The sequence below is a fragment of the Ooceraea biroi genome, chromosome 2, assembly GCF_003672135.1.
Source record: "Ooceraea biroi isolate clonal line C1 chromosome 2, Obir_v5.4, whole genome shotgun sequence".
NCBI lineage: Eukaryota > Metazoa > Arthropoda > Insecta > Hymenoptera > Formicidae > Ooceraea > Ooceraea biroi.
Genome location: NC_039507.1, coordinates 3,718,064 through 3,739,902, shown reverse-complemented (window position 1 = coordinate 3,739,902; position 21,839 = coordinate 3,718,064). Strand labels below are relative to the sequence as shown.

General features: G+C 32.2%; 5 protein-coding genes and 1 pseudogene across 11 annotated transcripts; all 6 read right to left on the bottom strand.

Moving 5' to 3' along the window:
- Positions 1 to 557: 557 nt before the first annotated feature.
- On the bottom strand, positions 558 to 3,419 carry LOC105281811 (odorant receptor 13a). 2 transcript variants are annotated; one of them, XM_026968036.1, is made up of 5 exons: positions 3,255 to 3,419; positions 2,024 to 2,123; positions 1,649 to 1,816; positions 1,113 to 1,343; positions 559 to 1,029 (listed from the first exon to the last, which is right to left on the bottom strand). In XM_026968036.1, exons 1-5 carry the CDS (start codon positions 3,393 to 3,395, stop codon positions 689 to 691), a joined length of 981 nt encoding a protein of 326 aa, XP_026823837.1. In that variant the 5' UTR covers positions 3,396 to 3,419; the 3' UTR covers positions 559 to 688. The 2 variants fall into 2 exon arrangements, with proteins under 2 accessions (XP_026823836.1, XP_026823837.1); XM_026968035.1 differs by having other exon boundaries at positions 558 to 1,029; positions 1,649 to 2,123.
- Positions 3,420 to 4,730: 1,311 nt separating this feature from the next.
- On the bottom strand, positions 4,731 to 7,605 carry LOC113561505 (odorant receptor 9a-like). Its single transcript, XM_026968037.1, has 3 exons — positions 6,761 to 7,605; positions 5,839 to 6,511; positions 4,731 to 5,304 (listed from the first exon to the last, which is right to left on the bottom strand). Exons 1-3 carry the CDS (start codon positions 6,893 to 6,895, stop codon positions 4,949 to 4,951), a joined length of 1,164 nt encoding a protein of 387 aa, XP_026823838.1. The 5' UTR covers positions 6,896 to 7,605; the 3' UTR covers positions 4,731 to 4,948.
- A 43-nt stretch (positions 7,606 to 7,648) lies between these two features.
- On the bottom strand, positions 7,649 to 10,555 carry LOC105281813 (odorant receptor 47a-like). Of its 4 annotated transcripts, none has more exons than XM_026968030.1 (4): positions 9,685 to 10,539; positions 9,174 to 9,497; positions 8,655 to 9,042; positions 7,649 to 8,376 (listed from the first exon to the last, which is right to left on the bottom strand). In XM_026968030.1, exons 1-4 carry the CDS (start codon positions 9,823 to 9,825, stop codon positions 8,036 to 8,038), a joined length of 1,194 nt encoding a protein of 397 aa, XP_026823831.1. In that variant the 5' UTR covers positions 9,826 to 10,539; the 3' UTR covers positions 7,649 to 8,035. The 4 variants fall into 4 exon arrangements, with proteins under 4 accessions (XP_026823831.1, XP_026823833.1, XP_026823834.1 ...); XM_026968032.1 differs by having other exon boundaries at positions 9,174 to 9,520; positions 9,685 to 9,778; XM_026968033.1 differs by lacking the exon at positions 9,685 to 10,539 and having other exon boundaries at positions 8,655 to 9,054; positions 9,174 to 9,259.
- LOC109611118 lies at positions 10,192 to 18,953 on the bottom strand (annotated as a pseudogene).
- Positions 11,878 to 15,076, bottom strand: LOC105281735. 2 transcript variants are annotated; one of them, XM_020032426.2, is made up of 4 exons: positions 14,464 to 15,076; positions 13,756 to 14,107; positions 13,248 to 13,622; positions 11,878 to 13,064 (listed from the first exon to the last, which is right to left on the bottom strand). In XM_020032426.2, the coding sequence occupies exons 1-4, from the start codon at positions 14,602 to 14,604 to the stop codon at positions 12,724 to 12,726; spliced, it is 1,209 nt and encodes a 402-aa protein (XP_019887985.1). In that variant the 5' UTR covers positions 14,605 to 15,076; the 3' UTR covers positions 11,878 to 12,723. The 2 variants fall into 2 exon arrangements, with proteins under 2 accessions (XP_019887985.1, XP_011341475.1); XM_011343173.3 differs by having other exon boundaries at positions 13,756 to 14,119; positions 14,464 to 14,536.
- Positions 16,442 to 21,836, bottom strand: LOC105281738 (odorant receptor 22c). Of its 2 annotated transcripts, XM_011343174.2 has the most exons (4): positions 20,957 to 21,836; positions 20,706 to 20,879; positions 19,734 to 20,445; positions 16,442 to 19,514 (listed from the first exon to the last, which is right to left on the bottom strand). In XM_011343174.2, exons 1-4 carry the CDS (start codon positions 20,957 to 20,959, stop codon positions 19,174 to 19,176), a joined length of 1,230 nt encoding a protein of 409 aa, XP_011341476.1. In that variant the 5' UTR covers positions 20,960 to 21,836; the 3' UTR covers positions 16,442 to 19,173. The 2 variants fall into 2 exon arrangements, with proteins under 2 accessions (XP_011341476.1, XP_011341477.1); XM_011343175.2 differs by having other exon boundaries at positions 20,706 to 21,836.
- Positions 21,837 to 21,839: the final 3 nt, after the last annotated feature.

The following is a 21,839-nucleotide window of genomic DNA, read 5'->3' as shown; positions in this document are numbered from 1 at the left end:
TATTAACTTTTCTTTAACCTTAAGTAGTATTTTCTTTCTTTTTATTACACTACATAATCTTCATATTCGAGCAATAATTATCTCATATTAAGAGTACCCTGAATATCTCATTATACGAGCCACACGCCTAGCGGTTCCGCGATCATGAAATCTAACTTCTACAATTAAGCAATTCAACAAATTGCGTATTTTCCTGTTACTAAGATTCTACTCTATCACTGCATACTGAATTTATTGCCAACCATTTCTTTATTATATAATAAACAAGGTTTAAAGACTTACCTCAAGTTCCTTTAACATGTTCACAATTTCACAAACCTTTTCTTGCAAAGGCTAAACGCAATAACGAACAATGAATTTTTCACTAAATACATTTTACACCAAGAGTAATAAGTTCATGGTGGAACTAACAGATGGTGCTCACTAGTTTAGCAGAAACTCCATTATCTCATATTAGGAGCATATCTCATAATAGGGGATTCTCCTCTATTATTATGTAAAACAATTCATTTGCGTATTGCAATTATAATCAATCACTGTATTAAAATAATATTTTCCATAAATTTTTATTTTTATTCATGTTCTATCCACTTGTTCAATGCTATTTTAAATTATACATTCATAATGTGTAAAAAAACCATATGTAAAAAAACATATATGAGTGTTCCTCACTTCTACATGTTGTATTTCATATTTCAATCATTACGCGGAGCACTGACAAGTATGAAGCAGAAGTTTTTAAGATACTCATGTAAGTTGACAAGTTTATCATGATGAAATTCCCAGCTTGTAACGCTATAGGTGATTCTGTTCGCATCAAAACAAAAATCATATTTCTCGTTAGTTTCCTAGGATAGTCATACCAAGAACTTCGATAAATAGAAAGTCCTATTTCTTCCATTTGAGATTTTAAATAATCTCCGATAAAACTATATAGTGTTAATTGTGAGAGAAAAGCACTCAATACCGAGAAGCTTTTTGTTGTCATAACAATATCATTGACTTTCAACGACAGAATGAGTTGAAATCCTGGCACAAACGAATATTTTTAATGTCTGTTTACTAATACAATTGCATATCTCAAGTTATTAAAAATATGATATGATATTTACCCATTATGCATAAAAGAATACTGCTAATAAATAACTGTGTCAGCAAAATAAAACTGATAGTTTCAGCAAGTTGTTTGACTATATGTATCAAGTAAATATGCCGTTGAATTAGTATATTGAAACGATCGTAAGCTCTCGAGCTTGTAACATCGATATCCATGAAATTGGTTCTTAAAATTTTTACTTGACCGCACATATGCAATGTTATGTTGAGAAACATAGCATCATTACCTGCATAAAAGCAAGACACAATAAAATAATATTTATAATGTTGTTATATGTATACATAATATATGTTCTTATATAATTATAAAGTAATTCCATTTTACACATAAATTTTTATGAATATTATATGACTTTTATTACATACTTTGCGATATATTTTATTACATCTTTGCATGCAAAACTGTTGTACAATTGAAGTTAACCACAACTTTATACTGCAAATTTCTTATTTTTTCTAAATGATATTATATAACACAATATACACGGAAGCATTAAATAATGAGTAAATATTAATAATGAGTAAATATTACCGATATTGGCAGAAGTTGCTAATATTAGTGCAATAGTTTCAATAAAGCAAACAATTCTGTATATGCTGTTCGAAGCATTAAAGTACTCCAAAGCACATCTTGATGGTATAGTATACTCTCGTACAGAATTCTCATTTGTTATGTTAATCGATAGACTATCGTCATCACCTAAGAAAGGAAGTAACCCATATATCACGCAGCTGATGTAAGAGAAGGACATCATAAAAAAGCAGAGGATCCTTCCCATAAAAGCATGTCTTCGCATAATGGTGCGTTGTTTTACATTCTCAATATTCAAATAATCGTTCAGAGCAGACTCATAATTATCAATTAAGTTGTTTGCATATATGCGGAATAATATTATTTTTAGTATACCAAGCATCCCGCAGCAGATGAGCATGAGGCAGTCTACGTTTTGTTCCGCGTTTGTACAGCCCATATAAAGCTCAATAGAAGGCAAAATCACCATTAAGCTCTGTTAATATATAATGTAAATAGTATAGTTTTTGCCATATAGAATATTACCATCAAAAAACTTTTTAATTTCGTTAGAAAGATACCAATTTTATAAATCTTTATAGATACATATAATTTAAATGCAAATGAAAAAATTTAGAATTTTGTACAATATGATAACTCTCTTAATCCTTTACATGTAATCAGATGTTTGTAAGTGTTATAATCAATGTTTGTAAATTTTATTTTTACTGCAACAACAAGATAATAAAAAAAGGGATATTATTAAATATTATTATTATATATTAGGTGTGGCAATTAATTCGGTGCTTATTTTGAGGATATTAAGCCGTTATTCATAAAAATAATGAACATATCAATCTTTGAAATTGTTCATTTTGTAATACTTTTCTCCATCTATCAGGCAGCTGACGAATCCTCTCGAAAAAAAGATGACGGCTTTGAGTCAATGAAATCGTCCATGCATTCCAGAATCTTTTCCACGCTTTTACAGTATATGTATCAACCAGGTTGTTGGATCGGATAGTAATTCAAAGGGGCTAAGTTCGACGAATAAACTACATGAGGGAGAACTTCTTAATCCAACAAATAATATCCTTCGTCCCTTTTGTGATGTGCTGCCGAACGTTATCGTGTTGCAAAATGACTTGTCGCGTTTCACTTGTACAGGTACCACTTTTTACAAGTTTTATGCGTCACAGAAGATATTTTAATTTAAAGCGGAGTTATTATAATTGAGTAAATGTGTGTGTGTGGGGGGGGGGATGTAAAAGCTGAATTAATTACCGCACTTTTAATTATAATATAAAAAATGTAGTAAATTTTCTTGTATCACGATATAAAGATAGAATTTAATAAAAATTGATACATGTAAGAAACTTTTACATATCATATTTTGTAAACGTGTCATTTATATAATTTATTTGCACGAATTACAAAATACGCGATAAAATTACTACTCGTGATTTTAAACACTTATTGATATTGCGATATGAAAGTTTTACTTAGAACTAATTAGAATTGTAATTTTTTTTATTTAGAATGATGTCAATATAAAAATTGTTATACGTAGGTCTACAACCGATTAGCGCGTTAACGATTATCAGAATAAAGTTCAAAAATTACGTACCGAGCAACAGGTGCCGAAGACGCATCGTATTAACGAATACACATCATAAACCTGCAATGGCCAAACACCGATAGGCCATGTTATTAATTTGAAGGGAGTCATCGCGTATGCGATATCGTGGTTCCATTGTTCATTTGCCATCGAGTTTAGTAATAACTGTAACTGTAACTGTATGTCAATAACCGATGATATGTTAGTATTCCAATATTACTCAGGTATTCGGGATTATTTTTTATATTTTGGGATGTATACCCAGTTATCAGTCTACCTTTAGGTTCTTATCGCATTATTGCTAAGTGCATTAAACTATACGCCTGACGCAAATTGTGAGTCTATAAGAATTTACATGACTATAGGTTTCATCATTCAGCGGACAATTGTTGATATACGCAAATTGCTAGAGAAAACTTCGTGTTTTACTCAGTATACAAGAGTCACTTATGGTACGTTTCAGTTCTTGGTAAGCCCTTCGGTTTAACGTTTGGACGTAGGTATAACAATTGAACGGTGTAGATTATTTCTGTCCAAAGTTGGAAATGTATGCTAGATAAGCAAGTTAGTGCTTTAAAGATTATTAGAAAACTTGTAGACGCGAATATGCAAGTAAGTATTTTTATATGGTAAAAGATTATTTTTGTCTGAAATTTATTGTATAATATTACGCTTCTTATCTCTTACCGCTTATATGTCGTTGGATATATCCATAGAATATTAGAATTAATTCAAACTGTATAAATGGTGAAATGAAAGATCTTGCTTTCATGTCTGAAATTATTGCCGCGTACGGATATAGAAAGAAATAGCAATAAAATAACATAACGAATATTATAACACTATACTCTTTACTGTGACGTATCACAGTAATGAATCACAAATCTTCAAGGATTCAACAAGTTCAATATCTTAAAAATAATTAAATTAAAAAAAATTAAAACAAGTATTAACACGTAATGAGTGTAATCTTTTTTTGTTTATTGCTTATACGGTTTCAAATAAAGAACATTTGGTTTGTTTGTTATTCTTGCCAAAAGTTATTCAACTGTAATAGTGTGGCGTCTTTTTATACCTATTTTTGAAAAGGTAAGTTTTGTACGGATACTCACTTATCGGCGTGCTCTTAACGCATTATCGCTAGGTGCATCAAACTACGCTTTACGCAATTTAGTAATGTATTAGAATTTATATGATCACGATTTACAAGTAGTCACTCGTCAAACAATTGTCTCTTTTTGTTGCATCTGAACATAGAGAGAACTTTACTCACATGTGTTTTACTCACATAATGTACGTAATGCACGTATCAGTTGTATTGCGGTTTATATCGTGTAATATTTTGATATTATTTCGATACTATTACGCATAGATATCATCTGTTCGAAATGAACGTACGAGAGGTAAGTTCTATCTTTCTACATAAGATAACGAATTCCTTCATTTTCAAAGTTGTCAGGATTCAGAAATTAGTATGAACAATTATGCAGGTACATAATTCTATATTTAGATACTTTTTTATCTCTTTCAGCTTTCAGCTAATATAATTAATGTTTTTATATAAATATATATATTTCTATTAAATAATTTTTTCTATAATTCAGTTTTCCTACTTACATATTTATAAGCTTTTTCGTAACGTATATAACTTATAACAATGTTTAGTTTGCTTAAAGCTTTAATTACACCAATTTAATTGTTTATTATTTATTTACTGCTTGTTTTTCAGTCATTACACGTAAGGCGGATAAATAGGAAACCGCAGTCTTTAAGATATCCGTAAATGTAGTAAGTGTAACGTAGAAAAATTTTCCAGCAGTCAGACGGATAGGTATATTCGTTTTTATCATTATAAATGCCAAGTCTCTTACATCGTTGGGTGGAAAGTTGCACCAATTACAGTCATAGATAGCGAAAGACAAGGCGTCGCTTTGATCTCTCAAATTATCACCCGCATACGAATACAGAAAAGATTGTAGCAACATGACAAACATTATTACAGCGCTCTTCACTGTCATGACTGTGTCATGAATATGCAAGGATTCAATGAACCCAAAGCCTTAAATCAAGACATTTTATATCTTGCTTTAGAATTAAGAAAAAAGATTTGGCTGGTATTTATGTATCAAAATCAAACAGACTGGTTTGCATTTAAATATTTGTTCTTTTATGGATATCTCGTATATAAAAATATGACATGTCAATACACTTAAAAAAAGAAAAAATAAAGAAAGAAATACAATTTAAAGAAAGTTTTGCACAACTTAACAATTCATATATATTTTAATATTTATATCATTTTTATATATATAGGTAATTATACTGTTCTTAATTAAATTTTAATAGGTTTATTGATTTTAGGACACAATGTTTTTAATTTTTATGTTTTTTTTTTAGAAAAAAAGCTTGCTTGAAAATTGAAATCGGCTTTGTGAAAATTATAAATGACATAATAAAAATTAATATTTTACTAGATGATCATGAAAACAATTATTTCTTTATACTGTATGTCTTTGAAGAAATAGTTAAACATATCGTTTTGGACAGTATAAATTTTATGCATAAAGATCATAAAAATAATTTGCTATCTTACCTGTTACGCATATTAAAATGGCGCTGACAAGGATCTGAGCCAAAATGATAATATTGTAAGAATCCTCTATAGTCTCCGTGAGTCTTATCAATTGTCGGTGCCTAACAACAAGTTTTTCAACAATATTGCCTCTTTTGTTGCGCCAGTCGATTCGTCGGATGTCGATCATTAAAAGTTGGAGCTGTCCGCACAAATGTAGCGTAACACCAATAAACATTCCCTCTGTGCAGCAGTTTCCAGCATATGTTATAAACAATTGGATTATTTGATACAATGTAAGAAAGATATATTGGAGGGTGGAAATGGATTCGAAAAGACAGGAGGTCGGAAGGTAAAACGTCCTTTCATTGGTCCCGCTTACAAGAGGCAAGAGTCTTAGCATGTACAATATAAAGGCAAAGAAACCAGAATAAAATAAAGACAATGAAATTATTCTCGCCATGCGTGCATATTGGATCATGATCTCGTGCGATTTCGTATCCTTAATGCTACACCAGTCCTGAATAGCGGAGGAGATGTTAAGCGAAAGTGTAGATCGTCGTATTCGCAACAAGATGAGTTTTACAAATACCAGGATCGCACTGGCGGTCACAACATATGTATCTATCGGATTTTCGGCCGAATTTTCGCAAGCGAGATAAACTTCTATTAACAATTCTGCCACCAGCAAGATCTAAAATCATATAAGTATATATAAATGCATAAGTTTCACAGCGTTTTCGTGATGTCTATAAAATAATTAATTTCTTTAAAAAAAACAAGAAAACAATCCATGTGTATAGTTTTTTAAAAACTTATTGATAAATTGCATTATTACATATAACTGACTGTTGTTTTAATATATTCTTTCATTTATTTTATTAATTTCCAAAACGATGCATAAAGAACACAAAGAATAAATATCTTCCGCGGATTTTCTCACCTCGCTTATGATCGCAAACGACCAACGCATTCTTGAATAAAGGGTATCATCTTCGATAGGCCATGCACCCACAGGCCATGCCAATGTTTTGTAACTTGACCATTCATAAGCAGCATTTTTATTCCAGCATGCCATTGTTGAAACGTGTCACGAGACAATCCAGAACTGATACGCGTTGATGTACATTTTTAACGTTATACAGTAGAACAGTTAAACATTAATTCCCTGAGCGTTAATCAATTTTCCATGTCGATCTCACTACGACCGCTCTCACCGGTAATCCTTCTTTATCTATCTTACTTCCGTCGTCTCTCATTCTAGAACTATTGATTTCGAGTAACATCGTTGATATTCACATATCAAAGGGTATATATGTTTAAAGACTGTTGAAAGGATCGTGAAATTGCTCTACCGCATTATTTTCTCACAACTTCCCAATGTACTTTGAATTGTCCGGTATGCATAAAAAAAATATTAACTTAACTCAGAATTCACGGTCTATGTAATTTGTCAATTTTCGAGAGACATAGTGCATTCAGCCTTTCAAAGTAATAAGTACCTATATGTCAAGTATAGACTACAATAAAAGTTTATCTTGCTATTCAGTGCCTATACCATAAATGTACTTTAGCTTTCCATAAAAATTCCCGATATTACAAACTACTTTTATAAGAATGTATCTTGAACACAATTTACTTTTCTGTGGATTAGACAACGGTGCACTTTTTCCATATATTGTTGCATAACTTGATAATGCTGACATGTATGTATGGAAAATAAAATTATTTCAAATTAATCTAACTTTTAAAAAGTATAGCTAACTATTAAATAAACATATCTTAAATATTAATTACATGTACTATACAATGTGGCAATAAAAAATACATGAACATGCAATACATGATTATTTGATATTAGTATATAAAGTACACTGTTTACTTAAACTATCTTCAGAGTTTCTTACTTAACTATTATAATTATTATATATTAAAATAAATCATTTAAAAATAATAATTCTGTTCAAAGATAATAGAATGGTATAACTGATCGCACATTGTATGCGTGTTTAAATAAATATACCAATTAATAAACATTGTTACAGATATATAATCAATATTATTAATATAAATTTTGTAATATACATGTTTAAGAAATAACAGCAGAAAACATACTGACATATAATGTATATAATATATAATATTTTTATATCTATGTACTGCAATATATCGTTAACATGATAAGCAAACTAGCGTTGTATGATAGCGTTGTATTTGCTCAATTTTTTATCGTCACCTGTAAAAACGATATGTATGTCAAGGCAGTTCTCAAAATATTCGTGATAGTGCTTCTTGTAATATAAAAAAATTTTCCAGCACTAAGCTGAAGAGGAATCTTTGTTCTCATCATAATAAATAACAAATCCTTCATTGTGGTGGATGACAATTTATGCCACGTTATACTATATATGGCTGAAATGATCGATTCGCTTTGATTCTGTAGGGTATCACCAGCGTGTGTAAATAAGAAGGATTGTAGAATAAAATATTGAATAAAGATTATGCTTTTTATTACGTCAGTATAATTATTATGCCTAACAGACATGATGATATGCATTCCTGAAAAAACAACTCTTTTTCAAAACTGCTTGAATATTTAATTTATATTGTTTTTCAAAAATATGTTAGAGTATGTTTAGATGTAATATATACCGAATATATATTAAAGATTTTATAAATTTTAATATTTTTTTTATAAAAACCTTAAAAAGTTTTTCTATATAGAAAATTTAATGTAATTTGTATACTTAGAAAAATGTTTAAAAAAGTAATCTTAAAGAACAAAATTTTGGGAGACTAATCGTAATGTATAATATTATATTGATACATCGATATACCTGAAATTGCAATAACTATAGTAGTTATTGACAGGCGAATCAAAATATTGATATTAAAGGCATCTTCAATATTTCTAGCCAAGATTATTAATTGATAATGCCTTCTGATCCAAGGTCCCAATACGTTTCGACAATGGTTTTTTTTCTCAATTTTTCTTCCAAGTTCAACGAAACGAGCCTTCAGAAGCTCTAACTGACCACAAAGATGCATGGTGATAGCAAAGAAAAAACTGTCGTTTGCACATTCTGCTATGAAGATTATAAACGCCTGTACTATTTGCATTACAAAAAGTATTTTGTATGTAGAGTATGAAATCCCTTTAAACAGACATGTTGATGGAAAAACAAAATTCCACAAAACTACGGTACTGTTATCGATAATTATGACCTGTTAAAATATCTAATAATATATTATACAATGTTATAAAACAAGTTATATATAAATAAGTTATATATAATTAAATGTTGAAAAGAATTTATATATAGAAAATTATACAAAAGCGAAAATTTTTAAATTACCTGTTGTTTATTTCCGACAATAATAGAAGTAAAATACAAGACAGCGCTCAAAAATCCAAGCAAGAATTGAAAGAGTGTGACTATTCGCCCTGCCCGTGCATATGCTATCATTATTAAATAAGATTCTTTTCGCATGGACGAACAGGACCAGTCATTAATTGCAGAGTTTATATTAATGACAATCTTTTTCATATAAATACGCATGAAAATGGTATTTGTCCACGCATGTAATAAGGTTTCTATTATAAGAAAAACCTCTAGAGCATCTTTGACATCGCCACAGCTTTTAAAAGACTCTATCAGCACGTTGATGAATGTGAGAGACTATACGATAGCAAATTCAATTGCTTTATAGAAAAATATGTTGAATTAAATTATAGAACATTTTTTATAATAAATATATGTGTGTTTTACTATGTTTTTTCTAGTATTATAAATTCTATTTATTTAATACATGTTATTTTAGAAAAGAAATTAATCGCTCTTAGATTTTTTAGACATCTTTTCTTACCTCTACAATAAATATCATAATCCAGCGAAATGTGCAAACCAAACTGTTCTGTTGTAGGGGCCATACACCGAGTATCCACATCATTTTTCTTATCATTGAGAAACCATAATCAATTCCAGTGTTCCAATTTGTGCGCATCATTCAGTAACGGTTGGTGTTGATCTCGAAAAAATTGTGGCCATATGTAACACAATGTTTCTCGTATGTCGTACACTTCCACTGGAGAATGTTTCCAAGAGGAAATACTGTTGTCAATATGTTGCGTATCTATTACTTGTTCATTGATCCGTCATTATAGTGGTAAGATAAGTGGCAAATTGTGCAATCATACATTTTTCTATCTATTTTCTTTGTAATGTGCACAATTTCTAATATTCGTGGTAACTTTGTCAGTTTGTCGATACGTCGACGATCCGTGAATGTTGACGATCAAAGCAACTGAACTTATAGTGTCTATTTGCAACAATAATCGGTACAATACGCAATAAAAAAAACTAGAAAATTTTAGATTTTGTTAATTATATTTTTCACAAATGTTTCGCTTTCTTCTTTATAATAGAGCCTTAAAATATCCTTGTTTTGTCCTTGAAAGCTTGTATTAAATTTCATTAATACTAAATACGGAACCCGCCAATTTTACGGATTGAGAAATTCATATGCTTAAAGATATGGCAATCAAAAGGATTTTTTATTAACGAGAAACCGAAAACCAAAAATCGAAGTTTAATGTATCCGCCAATATAACGGGTTTCAGTAAAACAAGGAATACAAGTAATGTGTCCATAAATCTAGTGTTAAACATAAGTAATCAAAATATGCGCACACGATTTTTCATTACTGTAAGCAACGTTTTTTTTTTGTTAAAAGAATTTCTATTCAAATTAGGTATGTAACATTACCCTAAGTATAGATACGAGGCGGAAGTTTTCAGAATTTCCTTAAAACTCATGAAATTTATCGTTAAAAATTTTCCTCCAGTTAACCGATGATGATGATTAATTGTTCGGAAAATTATCAATGATAAATCCCTCATCACGCTTACTGATTCATAAATCGCATAGGCCAGTTCTCGAGATTGGAACTCCAATGTCTGTGGACGAAGAGAGAAAAAGTTGTACCAATAACACCACGTTATATAGAACATGCTTCATAGCAGTATCATGCATTAGAAGGTAGAGAATTAATTGAAAACCTAAAATATATAAGATTGTGAATCTAATTAGCGTTAAGCTTAAAATATTCCATATGAATTTTGAAATCTGTTTTTGTTAATTTGCATTAAAATAATATAAAATTCGTATAGCTTTCATGATTTTATTAAATAAATATTTCCTATATATATTTCCTTTATATATTTTTACTTCTCTTATAATGCAAATGTGTAACTCACGTGATTACTTATATTTTATCCTATATAATTTTTATAAATTGTTTAAAGTATACATTAAAATGAAGTTTACTTTCGACGCATAAGAGAATAACATTCATTAAAAGCTGTGACAAGATAACCAGACTGAATGCTTTTTGCAGATGATGTGCCAAATATATGAGACGGTGATTTTCAATAAGATGTTGAATTCATTGCGGTAGAAAAATTTATCACAGTCCATCTTGGCGAAATCCATTCTGAAAACTTCAAACTACATACATACATCGTGAGACCAAAGAAGAATCCATCATTTCTACACCGTGAAATACAGGTAACAAGAATTCGTAGCGTCTGCAGGACTTTAATAAACCTGTAAGCGAAGAATGTGTATGATCCAAAGATGCAGTTGGGACTTTTTATGTACTTGGCGTATTTCTTTACCTTTGTGAGGTTTTTTTAGTGGGTAGTTTATTGTTTCATTCGATAATTATTACAATGAGTTTCCTAAGTTCCTTTTCAGTTCGTTTTTTTCAAAAATAGTTGCAATCTTTTATTTCTAACGATAACGCATCGTTTGATGCTCGGTTTGTGACAGGTCCAACTCACCCTGAGCCATGTTACCCTGCGATACTTACAGCAACTCCTTGCAGTAGTGAGCTCTCCCTAGATTTCCTTTTGATTTATTATTCATACCTTCCACTCCCGCGATTTTCTTTAAGAATACGAGTGTAGTTCTATAGTTTGCATCTGTATTCATACAAATACCGACTGTATAACGCAACATTAGTCTTGAAAGGATACTTACTAATCTTTGAGATAAAAGAAATATACCATATTCTGGTTATTGATAAATTAAAAAAATATATTGATAAAATGTTATCGCATTTGCGATAATATTTGCGATTTGAGATAAGAATTATCCAAATTTATCATTTTTCTTTCATTATAAACACGATTTATATACTTGTTGCAGGCATGTAAATATAAATAAGGCATGTAAATAAAATATAAAAAAGTATAAATAAGATAACTGCGTTATATTCGGTATATCATGACGTTTTCAGTGTAAAGAAAATGTGATTGTAAAAAATTTACGTTTTTCTCGATCAAAACTAAAACTAAATATATTTCAAATATATCTCTCAAAAAATATATTTCATGGTATAATACATACAAATATAATTATTAATACGGAACAATAAGTAATTAAAAATTTTACTACAATGCAAACTATATGTATTTCTTGCAGCTATGAATTGGAAGGTAATAGTAGTATTTCAATAGCACAATGTTATTACGTGGATTAGATTAAATCCGTGGCTCTATTAGGTCATTTAGTGATTTATATGTCAGAACAGATTTCTGTCGTTATTCAATTAAAAATAAGACTCAAATGTTTTTCTTAATTTATATAAATAATTTGTATTAACCAAAAACATTGGCGAGCAATTTTCATTACCATGAAAATCAAAGTACGTATAAGAAAATATAGTTATATTAAAACATATTTTACCAATATAATACCAATTTTTGTATAAAAAGTTTTTTTAAAAAATATACAATTTTGCTATAAATACAGACACATACGAGTATACACGTGTATGCGCGCGCAAACACACACATACACACACATACACTCCTGTGTACATGTAAAACAATTTCAATTAGTATTAATTTTTCAATGCTATTCGTAAAACTGAAACATATGAAGCCGCTGTCTTGATAATACACATTATCGTTTCGCGATTCACATAGAAAAATTTTCCGCCCGTAAGACGAAACGGAATGCTTGATCTCATCATGGCAAAATGCAGATCTTTCATTAGCGCTACAGGAAGCGTAAACCAGGAAGTTGCGTACAACGCACAAAATATATCTTCACTTTCTCTTTGTAGGAAATCACCGCTATAAGTATATACTAACGATTGCATCAACAGATAGTTCATAATTAAACTACTCTTTGTTGCTTCGAATTGATTGTTTTCGTTTAGACACAAATTTATGCGTAATCCTGAAAATAACGATATGTTATTTGTCAAAAAAGTGCCTTTAAATGTAAATGTGTTATTAAGAGTTAAATTTTAAACATAATATAGTTAAATTTTAAATATTTGTATATAATATGTATATTTGTCCATTGTATAAATCTATTACTCATGCAATAAGTATAAATAAAATCTTTGCTGTACATTACCTAGCAGTGCAATCATTATCGTTACCATTACAAGTTGACATAATATAAGAAAGTGAAAAGTGTCTTCCAAATTTTGATTGAATTCCATTAGCTCGTTATGCCTGTTGATCAAGTCGACAAATTTCTTTCGATAATTTGTCTCGGTGTCTCGCTTATTCGCAAAGATTTTGAATTTATGTTTCAGTATTTCGAGTTGACCAGCAAGATGAGTTGCGACATTAAAGAAAAAGCTATCTACGAGACATTGTGTAGCACATATCAAAAACGTTTGAATACTCTGAACAATCAAGATCATTACGTATTGCGAGCCAGTGATCGAACTACTCAATAAACCACTTGGAATTAAAAATTTCCAACCTGTTACGTTAGTGTCAGCTGCATGCGAGAATGAAAAATGTAATAGTATCATATATGAATATAATTACCTGATACGTGTCTAAATTAAAAGTTATCTACTCGACAAGATTAATGCACTAAATATAATAATAAATATGTAAGTAAATTTTACCGTCCACTAAATTCGAATCCATAAAGAATATCTGCTTCACATTTATAACCACGACGCTTAATATATAAATAGACAAACATGTGTAGGCTGAATATAGTAATACAATAGTAAGTATTCTGGTTCTATGCGCACACTTTCGCATAATTTTGCGAGCTATCTCGTCATCTTTAAGAGACAGCCAATCATCGATAGCAGCATTAATGTTCGGGCCCAGCTTCTTTTGGCCGAGAAAGATGCATATACATTTTATGATTCCACTTAGTGTGGACGTGAGATATACCATGCTTTCTAGGTTTGCGTTGGTGCCACTGTTCCCAATAAGACCCATCATCACGAAAGGTAACATCGTAAACTAAATTACAACCTTCACTTTAAAAGTTAATAAAATAGTAAAATAGTAAAAAAACAGTTATTTAAGATATACTGATATACAGAAATACTGGTGAGTACAGAAAATTAATAATGCGTGCATCAGAAAATAAAAATGCGAAATTTTACATTTTTTTACAAATGTTTACAAAATATTTTACAATCAATATTTTAATCAAATAATTATTTAAAAATAGAAGCTTTTGAGTCATTATTGTAAACATGTAGAAAAAAATACTTGACAAATTTCGATTCTTCCCTTTCACCCGTTGTATTATATATTACCATTATATACATTACATTATATAGTATATTACCATTTTATTTAGATTAACGTACATGTATAATTAAGTAAAAACTCCATCGTATCTTCGTGAACACCGTCTGCGTTTGCAATGGCCACATACCATAAAATTCTAAGTATAGTTTGTGAATAGAAAAAGCATAGGCAATGTCATCGTTCCAACGTTTATCCAACATTCTGACGAACGAAAGAACTTGAACGACTACCCATTTGAAACTATTTTGTACAGTTGTTACGAACAAAATTTTCCTAATTTAATGTCGATTCACGATCATTTTCAACCGCCATTATTGTAAGTTATCAATTGCATTATACTCTCCCACTGCTTCAATCAACTCATATTTTATTAGTTTGCGCAGAACTCGTTGCGTGCTGGCGGAACAAGTGCGGTCACATACATGTTACGTTACGTTACTCTGCCAACTTCTATAGGTGCTCCTGTCACAGCAATAGTAAATTTGATATAGATATAAATGTTTTTATTTCAATTAATATATTTTTGAGTCCGTATATATTAATTTTATCACATAAACAATTAATTAAATATAAAAATTATCTGTAACGTAATATTACATCATACCTAATAGTACATATATAATAAACGTACGTAATATATTACATTTAAAACATATTATGATATATTATTTCTTATAAGTCGTTATTATATAATTTATATAATCTGGTCTGTTTGTAAAACATTTAAAATATGTTTTTGTATTTTCTTATATTTTATTTTATATATTATATTATGTTTATGTTCTCACTTTTCTCACATTTCTCAGTGCAAGTCGCATAATCTTTAAGAAATATATTATTAAATTATATATATTATAGTATAAGAGATTTTAATATTTTGTTATACCATATACCTTTATTATTTATTATTTACAGAAAAATACATGTATATTAGTTGCAAATCAAATTTAACAAATATTAATTATACAATTGAGGTAAAGGTAAAACTAAATCATTTACCTCTTTTCAAAAGCGTTTTTCATAGTTTTATCTTCTTAATATGCATAAATATCGAAATGAAACGAAGTGGAAATTTTCAGAATTTCCTTAATCTCTAAAAAACCTTTTTAAAAAAAGAAAAAATATATACGCCAAGTACATAAAAACTCCCAACTTGTCAAAACTAAAAACTAAATATGAAATCAATAATTAACTAGCCAAGTATCTAGAAGCAGTTTGAGTATTTTACCCAAACGTTTTCCATGCATACTCTCTTATCGTATGACGACATTGAAGTACTTGGCGTGCCCGAATCACATTAAAACGTCCTGTCCTACCTATAGGAGACACAAAATCATTTTCGAGTCATTATTGAAAATCATGAAGATACAAGATACAATACAAATCAAGATATTGTACAAATTTACAAGATTTACAAAATTTACAAGAATACATGACCACTGCGATACGGGCACGCCAAGTACTTCAATGTCGTCATGCGATAAGAGAGTATGCATGGAAAACGTTTGGGTAAAATACTCAAACTGCTTCTAGATACTTGGCTAGTTAATTATTGATTTCATATTTAGTTTTGAGTTTTGACAAGTTGGGAGTTTTTATGTACTTGGCGTATATATTTTTTGTTTTTTTAAAAAGGTTTTTTAGGGATTATCTTTTAACAAAAATGTAGTAGTATTATTGATGTATTTTTATCTTATACTATCTTACCGGTTTGCATTAATGCTGCAATACTGTATCCGATACATAATGTACTAAGGCCCAATTTCTTCACCTCTCGATAACTTTATCCAAAAGATATCTCGTAGAATCAGGTTTCTTCACCTTTGTAACCTGACAGAATATGGTAATTTATAATAACATTCTAGACACTTTGTGTCAAAAGTGAGTAGTATGAAGAATAGCTATCCGTTAAATACGTAATCAGAGGTTTCAATGAAGAAATAAATTTTTAGTTATCTAGAAGATAGCTATTGAGAGGTATGAAGAAACCGGGCATAAGTGGAGAATGATAAAGGAAGAGAGATATCAGTGTGTTAGTTATCTCTGAAAGAGTTTTTTATTTTCTATGGATATTGCGGATACAAGTGTTGTATACCGATACTTTTGTTTTGTTCGCTACCGCGTCGCTTGAATGAACTTATTGAATTGGATATTGTCGTGCAACGTCGTCCCCGTCGCCGCCCGGCGACGTGGTGCAACGTCTTCGCCGTCGCCGTCCGGCGACGTGGTGCAACGTCTTTGCCGTCGCCGTCCAGCGACGCTGACGCAGCGCGTCTCTGCGCCGCCGCCTTCGTGCTGCGCTGGCGCCCAGCGTCTCTGCGCCGCTGCCGTTCAGTAACGCTGGCGCCCAGCGTCTCTGCACCGCGCGTCTAAAACGCTGGCGCAGCTACGCTGGCGCCTCTGAAACGCTGGCGCCTCTGAAACGTAGGCGCCTCTGCTGCGCCAGCGTGATTTAGTTTTTAAACGGAACCCGCCTTCGACGCACAAGAGAAACATGCTTATGAAGAGTTGTGCAAGAATGACTAGAGTAAATGCTCTTTCTAAATGATATGCCAAGTGTATGAGGAAACGATGTCTCTTTAACAGGATGTCGAATTTGTTGCGACAGTCTCTGCCCATTTCGGCAAGTTCCATTTGAAGAATCTTGAACTGTCCACACATGTGCATCGTAAGATCAAAGAAGAATCCGACGTGTCCACATTGCGAGGTGAAGTTGACCGAGACTTGTAATAACTGCAGCACTTCGATGAAGCAATAAGTGACGGAAGAAGAGATATATTTTCCAAAGAAGCAATAGGCCGTCAAAATCAGTTTTTCTCATATGTTTGATTATAAATCTGTTTTTCGGAAGTCTACGGAAAATTGATATTGGCCAGCATAAGTGTGGAGGCAAATAACACAAGCGAGACGCAACTCAGAGAGAAAAATATTATGGAACCCAGTCTATCTACATGAGCTACTTCAGTATGATATCGCGCGAGCAAGGGTTCTTTATAGTAATCCAATTGTAAATGACAGATTTCAGCAGTAGCTTGTGTCTCTAATTCATACATGCAAAAGCAATTCGCCATATTGATTATTGATGAAGATTCCGTTAAGAAGGCATCCTCGTGTCATTACAGTAGCGAATAATTTCTAATAACAGGGTGATCACTGTACTCTCTGACTCACATAAATAAAACGGAAATAATAAAATAATTATATTTTCGTGTCTTTTTCATCTGGTATCCATTATACACATATGTGCGTGCAATTGTAACAGCAAGACTATCCCTCGGAAATTTTTACTTTCCCTCGGATAAAATTCGTATATTGATTCATATTGATATGTATAAGTAAAAAATAATAGAAAAATTTTATGTACGGAAGAAAGAAATGTAATAAGAAAGATTATATAAAAACGTGATATGAGAGAATGTTATTCTCTCACAAATAAATGCTGTACAAATGCCGTATATTAAACATTAATATCAATAATAATTTGTTATAGCAGATATTATAATGTAATTATTATATAACTTAACTAGCGCGTACTTTAGAGTTTAGAGTGTCTTTTTCACAAATTTGTTTGACGAAAAAAGATACCTTAGTTAAGAAACGGTATATGACAACAAAGCTTTTCGGCATCATTTATTGTATTATATTATTATATTGATCGAATTATAAGATTGTGCGTTTTACAATTTATTTCATTACAACATAGTACAGATATTCAAACTTGATGATCGTATGCTTTGATCAGACGTCTGGCAAGATATGTCATAAATATACAGGGTGCGTCACTAGAATCCGGACATGAAAATGTTTTAATGAAAAAGTCGTTTATTATAGAAAAAATATAAAGGTACGAAGAAATGTTTTTATATTGAAGTTAAGGGATCCTCCTAGAGCTCTTTTATTCTATGTAGTTTCTCTTTACTTCAATCACCGTCTCAATTCTACTCCTAAAGCGCGAGCACTCCGTCTTCAATTGGGACTTGTCCACGGTCGCGAATGCCGCCTTAATAACGGCCCGGAGAGAGACCATGTTGGGGTGCCTGGATTTGTTGGTAACCCTCTCGATTACGCTCTCGATTACGCTTACAGTAATCGAGAGGGTTCAGGTCGGGGCTATTAGGAGGTCCTTGGACCAGAACATGTCCACGTTGTCAGAAAGCCAGTTCTGCACCAAATGGCTCGAGCAAAGAGCATCTGTCGGGTCTTGAGGACGTAGGACGTGTACCTGAGGTCCTCATGAGCGATCCGACGAACGGTGGAGTCGCTCACCCTCAAGACGGCCGCCAATTTCCTGAGTGAAGTCCTTGGATCTTCTGAAATGAGATCTTGGGACGAGTTCCGGAGTCCGTGTCGCCTTCTCTCTCACTTGTATCTTCCTCGCCGGGGTGGAGGAGCTCTCCTCTGAGGCCGCGTACTTCTGAACAATATCATACATCGATCTGGGGTATCCGAAGAAGTTTATTATCTCACTCGGCGTTCTTCCAGCGCGATGATCTTCAATAATCGCCGCTTTTCTGTTATATTCTGAGCTAGACTTGATCGACTCGGCCATTTCGATGGTCTTACCCACGTTTCTGGCCTACCTTAGCCAACTGTTACCTACTGCTGAACTCAAATATAGCGGGAAATTCAAATTCAAATTTGTCCGGATTCTAGCGCGCACCCTGTATAAATATAGGATTGTTCATATATGCGATATTGAAGAGACCGATATGTCACATTAAACACATCAATCAAACTCATAATTTTGTATCAGCAATATCGAGAGATTTTTACGTATCTATCATCACCCTGAGAACAGAGAGGTAGGAGCCTGTAGCTTTTAAAATTTCTTTGTAGGAAAATAAATTCATGGGTATGAATTTCCCTGCTGTTATTTGATGCGGCACTTTTCCCCGAAACATCACCATCGGCAGGTTCTTCATTATCTTCGTGTCGAAGTCATACCACGGAGTCTCATAAACACCATGTGCGAGCGTTCCGGTTATGCTCTCCAGTCGATCGCCAGCGTAACAGTAAAGATACAGCTGCACTAGCATCGTTAGAATCAAGACAACGTGTTTTAATGCTGCGATATTGTCATTCAACTTCAGTGAAATTATTAGCTGCATACCTGAGAAAATAATTCTTGACTTATTACATCTATAAATCTATTACAATATAATAAAATAAATAATAATCATAATTTCAACATTGTATTAACATGCAACATCCGATATGACAAAATGTAAATTAGATTGTTGCATCATTGTATCTTTTTTTCGAACTTGTGCAAACTAACATAAAGTGAGAAATACGATATGGTTTAAAGAAACGTAAAAGACTAAGGAACCTTCAACACAAAGCAGCAGCACGCTCATTAGTAATTGCGCGAAGATAGCCATGTTAAATGCATACTCGAGGCTGTCAGCCAGTTTTATCAGATGACAGTGCCTGCCAATTAGCATGCGCAGTTTTCTCTTGCAGGCTTGTTTCTCTACTTCGATATCAGCGAAGTCCATTTGGAGCACCTCAAACTGACCACATAGGTGCATCGCAAGACCGAAGAAGAAGCCATCATTCCCACAGTGCGAAGTGGCGTTGACGAAGATCTGCGCCACTTGCAGCAACAAGACGCAGCTGTGAGCAATTGTAGGTAATGAACCAAAGACGCAATAGGTTGCTAAGAAATATGTCGGTATCACTGTGCTGTTCTCATTCGGTGCGGATGCATTTAACCAAGGTATCAGCTTATCAAATGGCACGGCCATGAAGAGGAACGACACACCTGACGCATAGCCCAGATATAGCATAGTAAGGGACACAATCCTACCGACGTTGGTATACTTCATCATCACCTCCCGCTGTCGCGTGTTTCTGGATATGGACCAGTCGTCGACGAGGGAGGTGACTAGAAAGTAAGTGTGTCTCCAGGTGAGGCGGACGACGAGAAGTTTGGAGAGACTGACGACAGATGAAAGGTCCATCAGGAAAGCCTCCATCATGTCCTCCGTGCCGAGACATTGTCGATACGCTTCCAGAGACAAGCTACTAATAGTGCTGATCTGATCACCGAGGAAAGAGCACGTTATTTCACGATAATCGAAATTCCATACATGGTATTTCATACATTTGAATATGTTTCTGGGATTCTTTTGTTACAAATATATTACAAATATGAAAGAACTGATTGCAAGAGCAAACTAAGAGGAACCTGAAGTGCGCATGCCAGAGTAAAGTAAAAATTATATATACTCTGTGTATAGTCTTCATAGACTTCAGTTATTTTGTTAATTATGTAAATATTTATCTGTGCAACACTTACCTGGATCAAAATAGCTAGCAGACAACGTACAATTGATTTAACGTCTCCCGCGTTCAGCGGCCAGATTCCAATTACACTAAGAACTTTCTCGTATACACTTAAAGTGCGATAAATTTCATCACTCCAATCTTTTACTTCCTTCATTATCGAAAATTGTTGATATCTCTTTCTCTGCTACTAAGTTATTCAAATTAAGATTGAAAACACAATGACATTTTTAACAAATGCATCTTGACATCAAGTAAACACACCATTCACAGATGCGTAAATCCGGTTTAATCGTAAAAAGTTCACATATATTCTATTTAATGTTAATTTAATCAAAAATCCGTTTTATGCCCAAATGAACAACTGTTATGCGCGAATCAAGAAGAGCTATTGACATCCGTTTTAACGTTTATTCGTTTCCTCTGCTCTACGTTACAAACTGCAGATTTATTATAGCAAAGACATAAGATATGCCAAGCAAGAGCTACATTGCTACCCACGCTGTGGAGGGCGAAGCGCTACTCTTTGATCTTTTATTCACGCGACAAGTCGCGAACGAAATCGACATAACATAACGAAATCATATATTTCCGCATCCCTTTGTTGTGTCTCTTTGTACGTGAACCACAATTTCTTACAAAGTTTGAACTTCTTACCGATTACAGCTTTTGCCAAGATTATATGTGTGTGAATATGCATCTGCGGTATATAATGCAGTAGAGGTATGCGTCTTTCTTTCATTGAGATAGAAATATTAAAAGACCGAAAAATTAATAATGTATTTCAAACCATTCGTTGCAATTGTAATCGAAATCGATACACTGCATACATCACACGACATTGCAGTGTACAATCTCTTTTGTAAAACGTTATTGTGCAATGCTGTTAACATCGTGCAGTGCTGTTAACACAAGTTTTAGTTATTAAGATATAAGAAAAGAGATAATAAAAATATCATATTATTAAAGAAAAACTAGAAAATTAGAAATTCGTATTAAATAATTTTTAATCTACAAATAAATTTTAGCGTTACAAGAATAACGGAAAAACTAGGAGGTGTAACTGACACACACACACACACACACACACACGCACAATAACGTAATTTGTAATATTTTACAAAAATCTATTTAAATAAAAATTAAT

Coding starts and splice junctions, on each gene's coding strand:
- LOC105281735 (XM_020032426.2), bottom strand. CDS start 14,604: ATGTTGGATAAACGTTGGAACGATGACATTGCCTATGCTTTTTCTATT. Junction 13,623..13,755: donor GGATTCGAATTTAGTGGACG/GTAAAATTTACT, acceptor TCTCGCATGCAG/CTGACACTAACGTAACAGGT. Junction 13,065..13,247: donor GATAATGATTGCACTGCTAG/GTAATGTACAGC, acceptor CGTTATTTTCAG/GATTACGCATAAATTTGTGT.
- LOC113561505 (XM_026968037.1), bottom strand. CDS start 6,895: ATGGCATGCTGGAATAAAAATGCTGCTTATGAATGGTCAAGTTACAAA. Junction 6,512..6,760: donor CGTTTGCGATCATAAGCGAG/GTGAGAAAATCC, acceptor ATATGATTTTAG/ATCTTGCTGGTGGCAGAATT. Junction 5,305..5,838: donor CATTTTAATATGCGTAACAG/GTAAGATAGCAA, acceptor TCTTGATTTAAG/GCTTTGGGTTCATTGAATCC.
- LOC105281813 (XM_026968030.1), bottom strand. CDS start 9,825: ATGATGCGCACAAATTGGAACACTGGAATTGATTATGGTTTCTCAATG. Junction 9,043..9,173: donor TTGTCGGAAATAAACAACAG/GTAATTTAAAAA, acceptor ATATTTTAACAG/GTCATAATTATCGATAACAG. Junction 8,377..8,654: donor TATAGTTATTGCAATTTCAG/GTATATCGATGT, acceptor TTGTTTTTTCAG/GAATGCATATCATCATGTCT.
- LOC105281811 (XM_026968035.1), bottom strand. CDS start 3,395: ATGGCAAATGAACAATGGAACCACGATATCGCATACGCGATGACTCCC. Junction 2,124..3,254: donor TCTTCGGCACCTGTTGCTCG/GTACGTAATTTT, acceptor ATATATTAACAG/AGCTTAATGGTGATTTTGCC. Junction 1,030..1,112: donor TATTCTTTTATGCATAATGG/GTAAATATCATA, acceptor CGTTTGTGCCAG/GATTTCAACTCATTCTGTCG.
- LOC105281738 (XM_011343174.2), bottom strand. Junction 20,446..20,705: donor TGCTAGCTATTTTGATCCAG/GTAAGTGTTGCA, acceptor CTCGGTGATCAG/ATCAGCACTATTAGTAGCTT. Junction 19,515..19,733: donor GCTGCTGCTTTGTGTTGAAG/GTTCCTTAGTCT, acceptor TTATTTTCTCAG/GTATGCAGCTAATAATTTCA.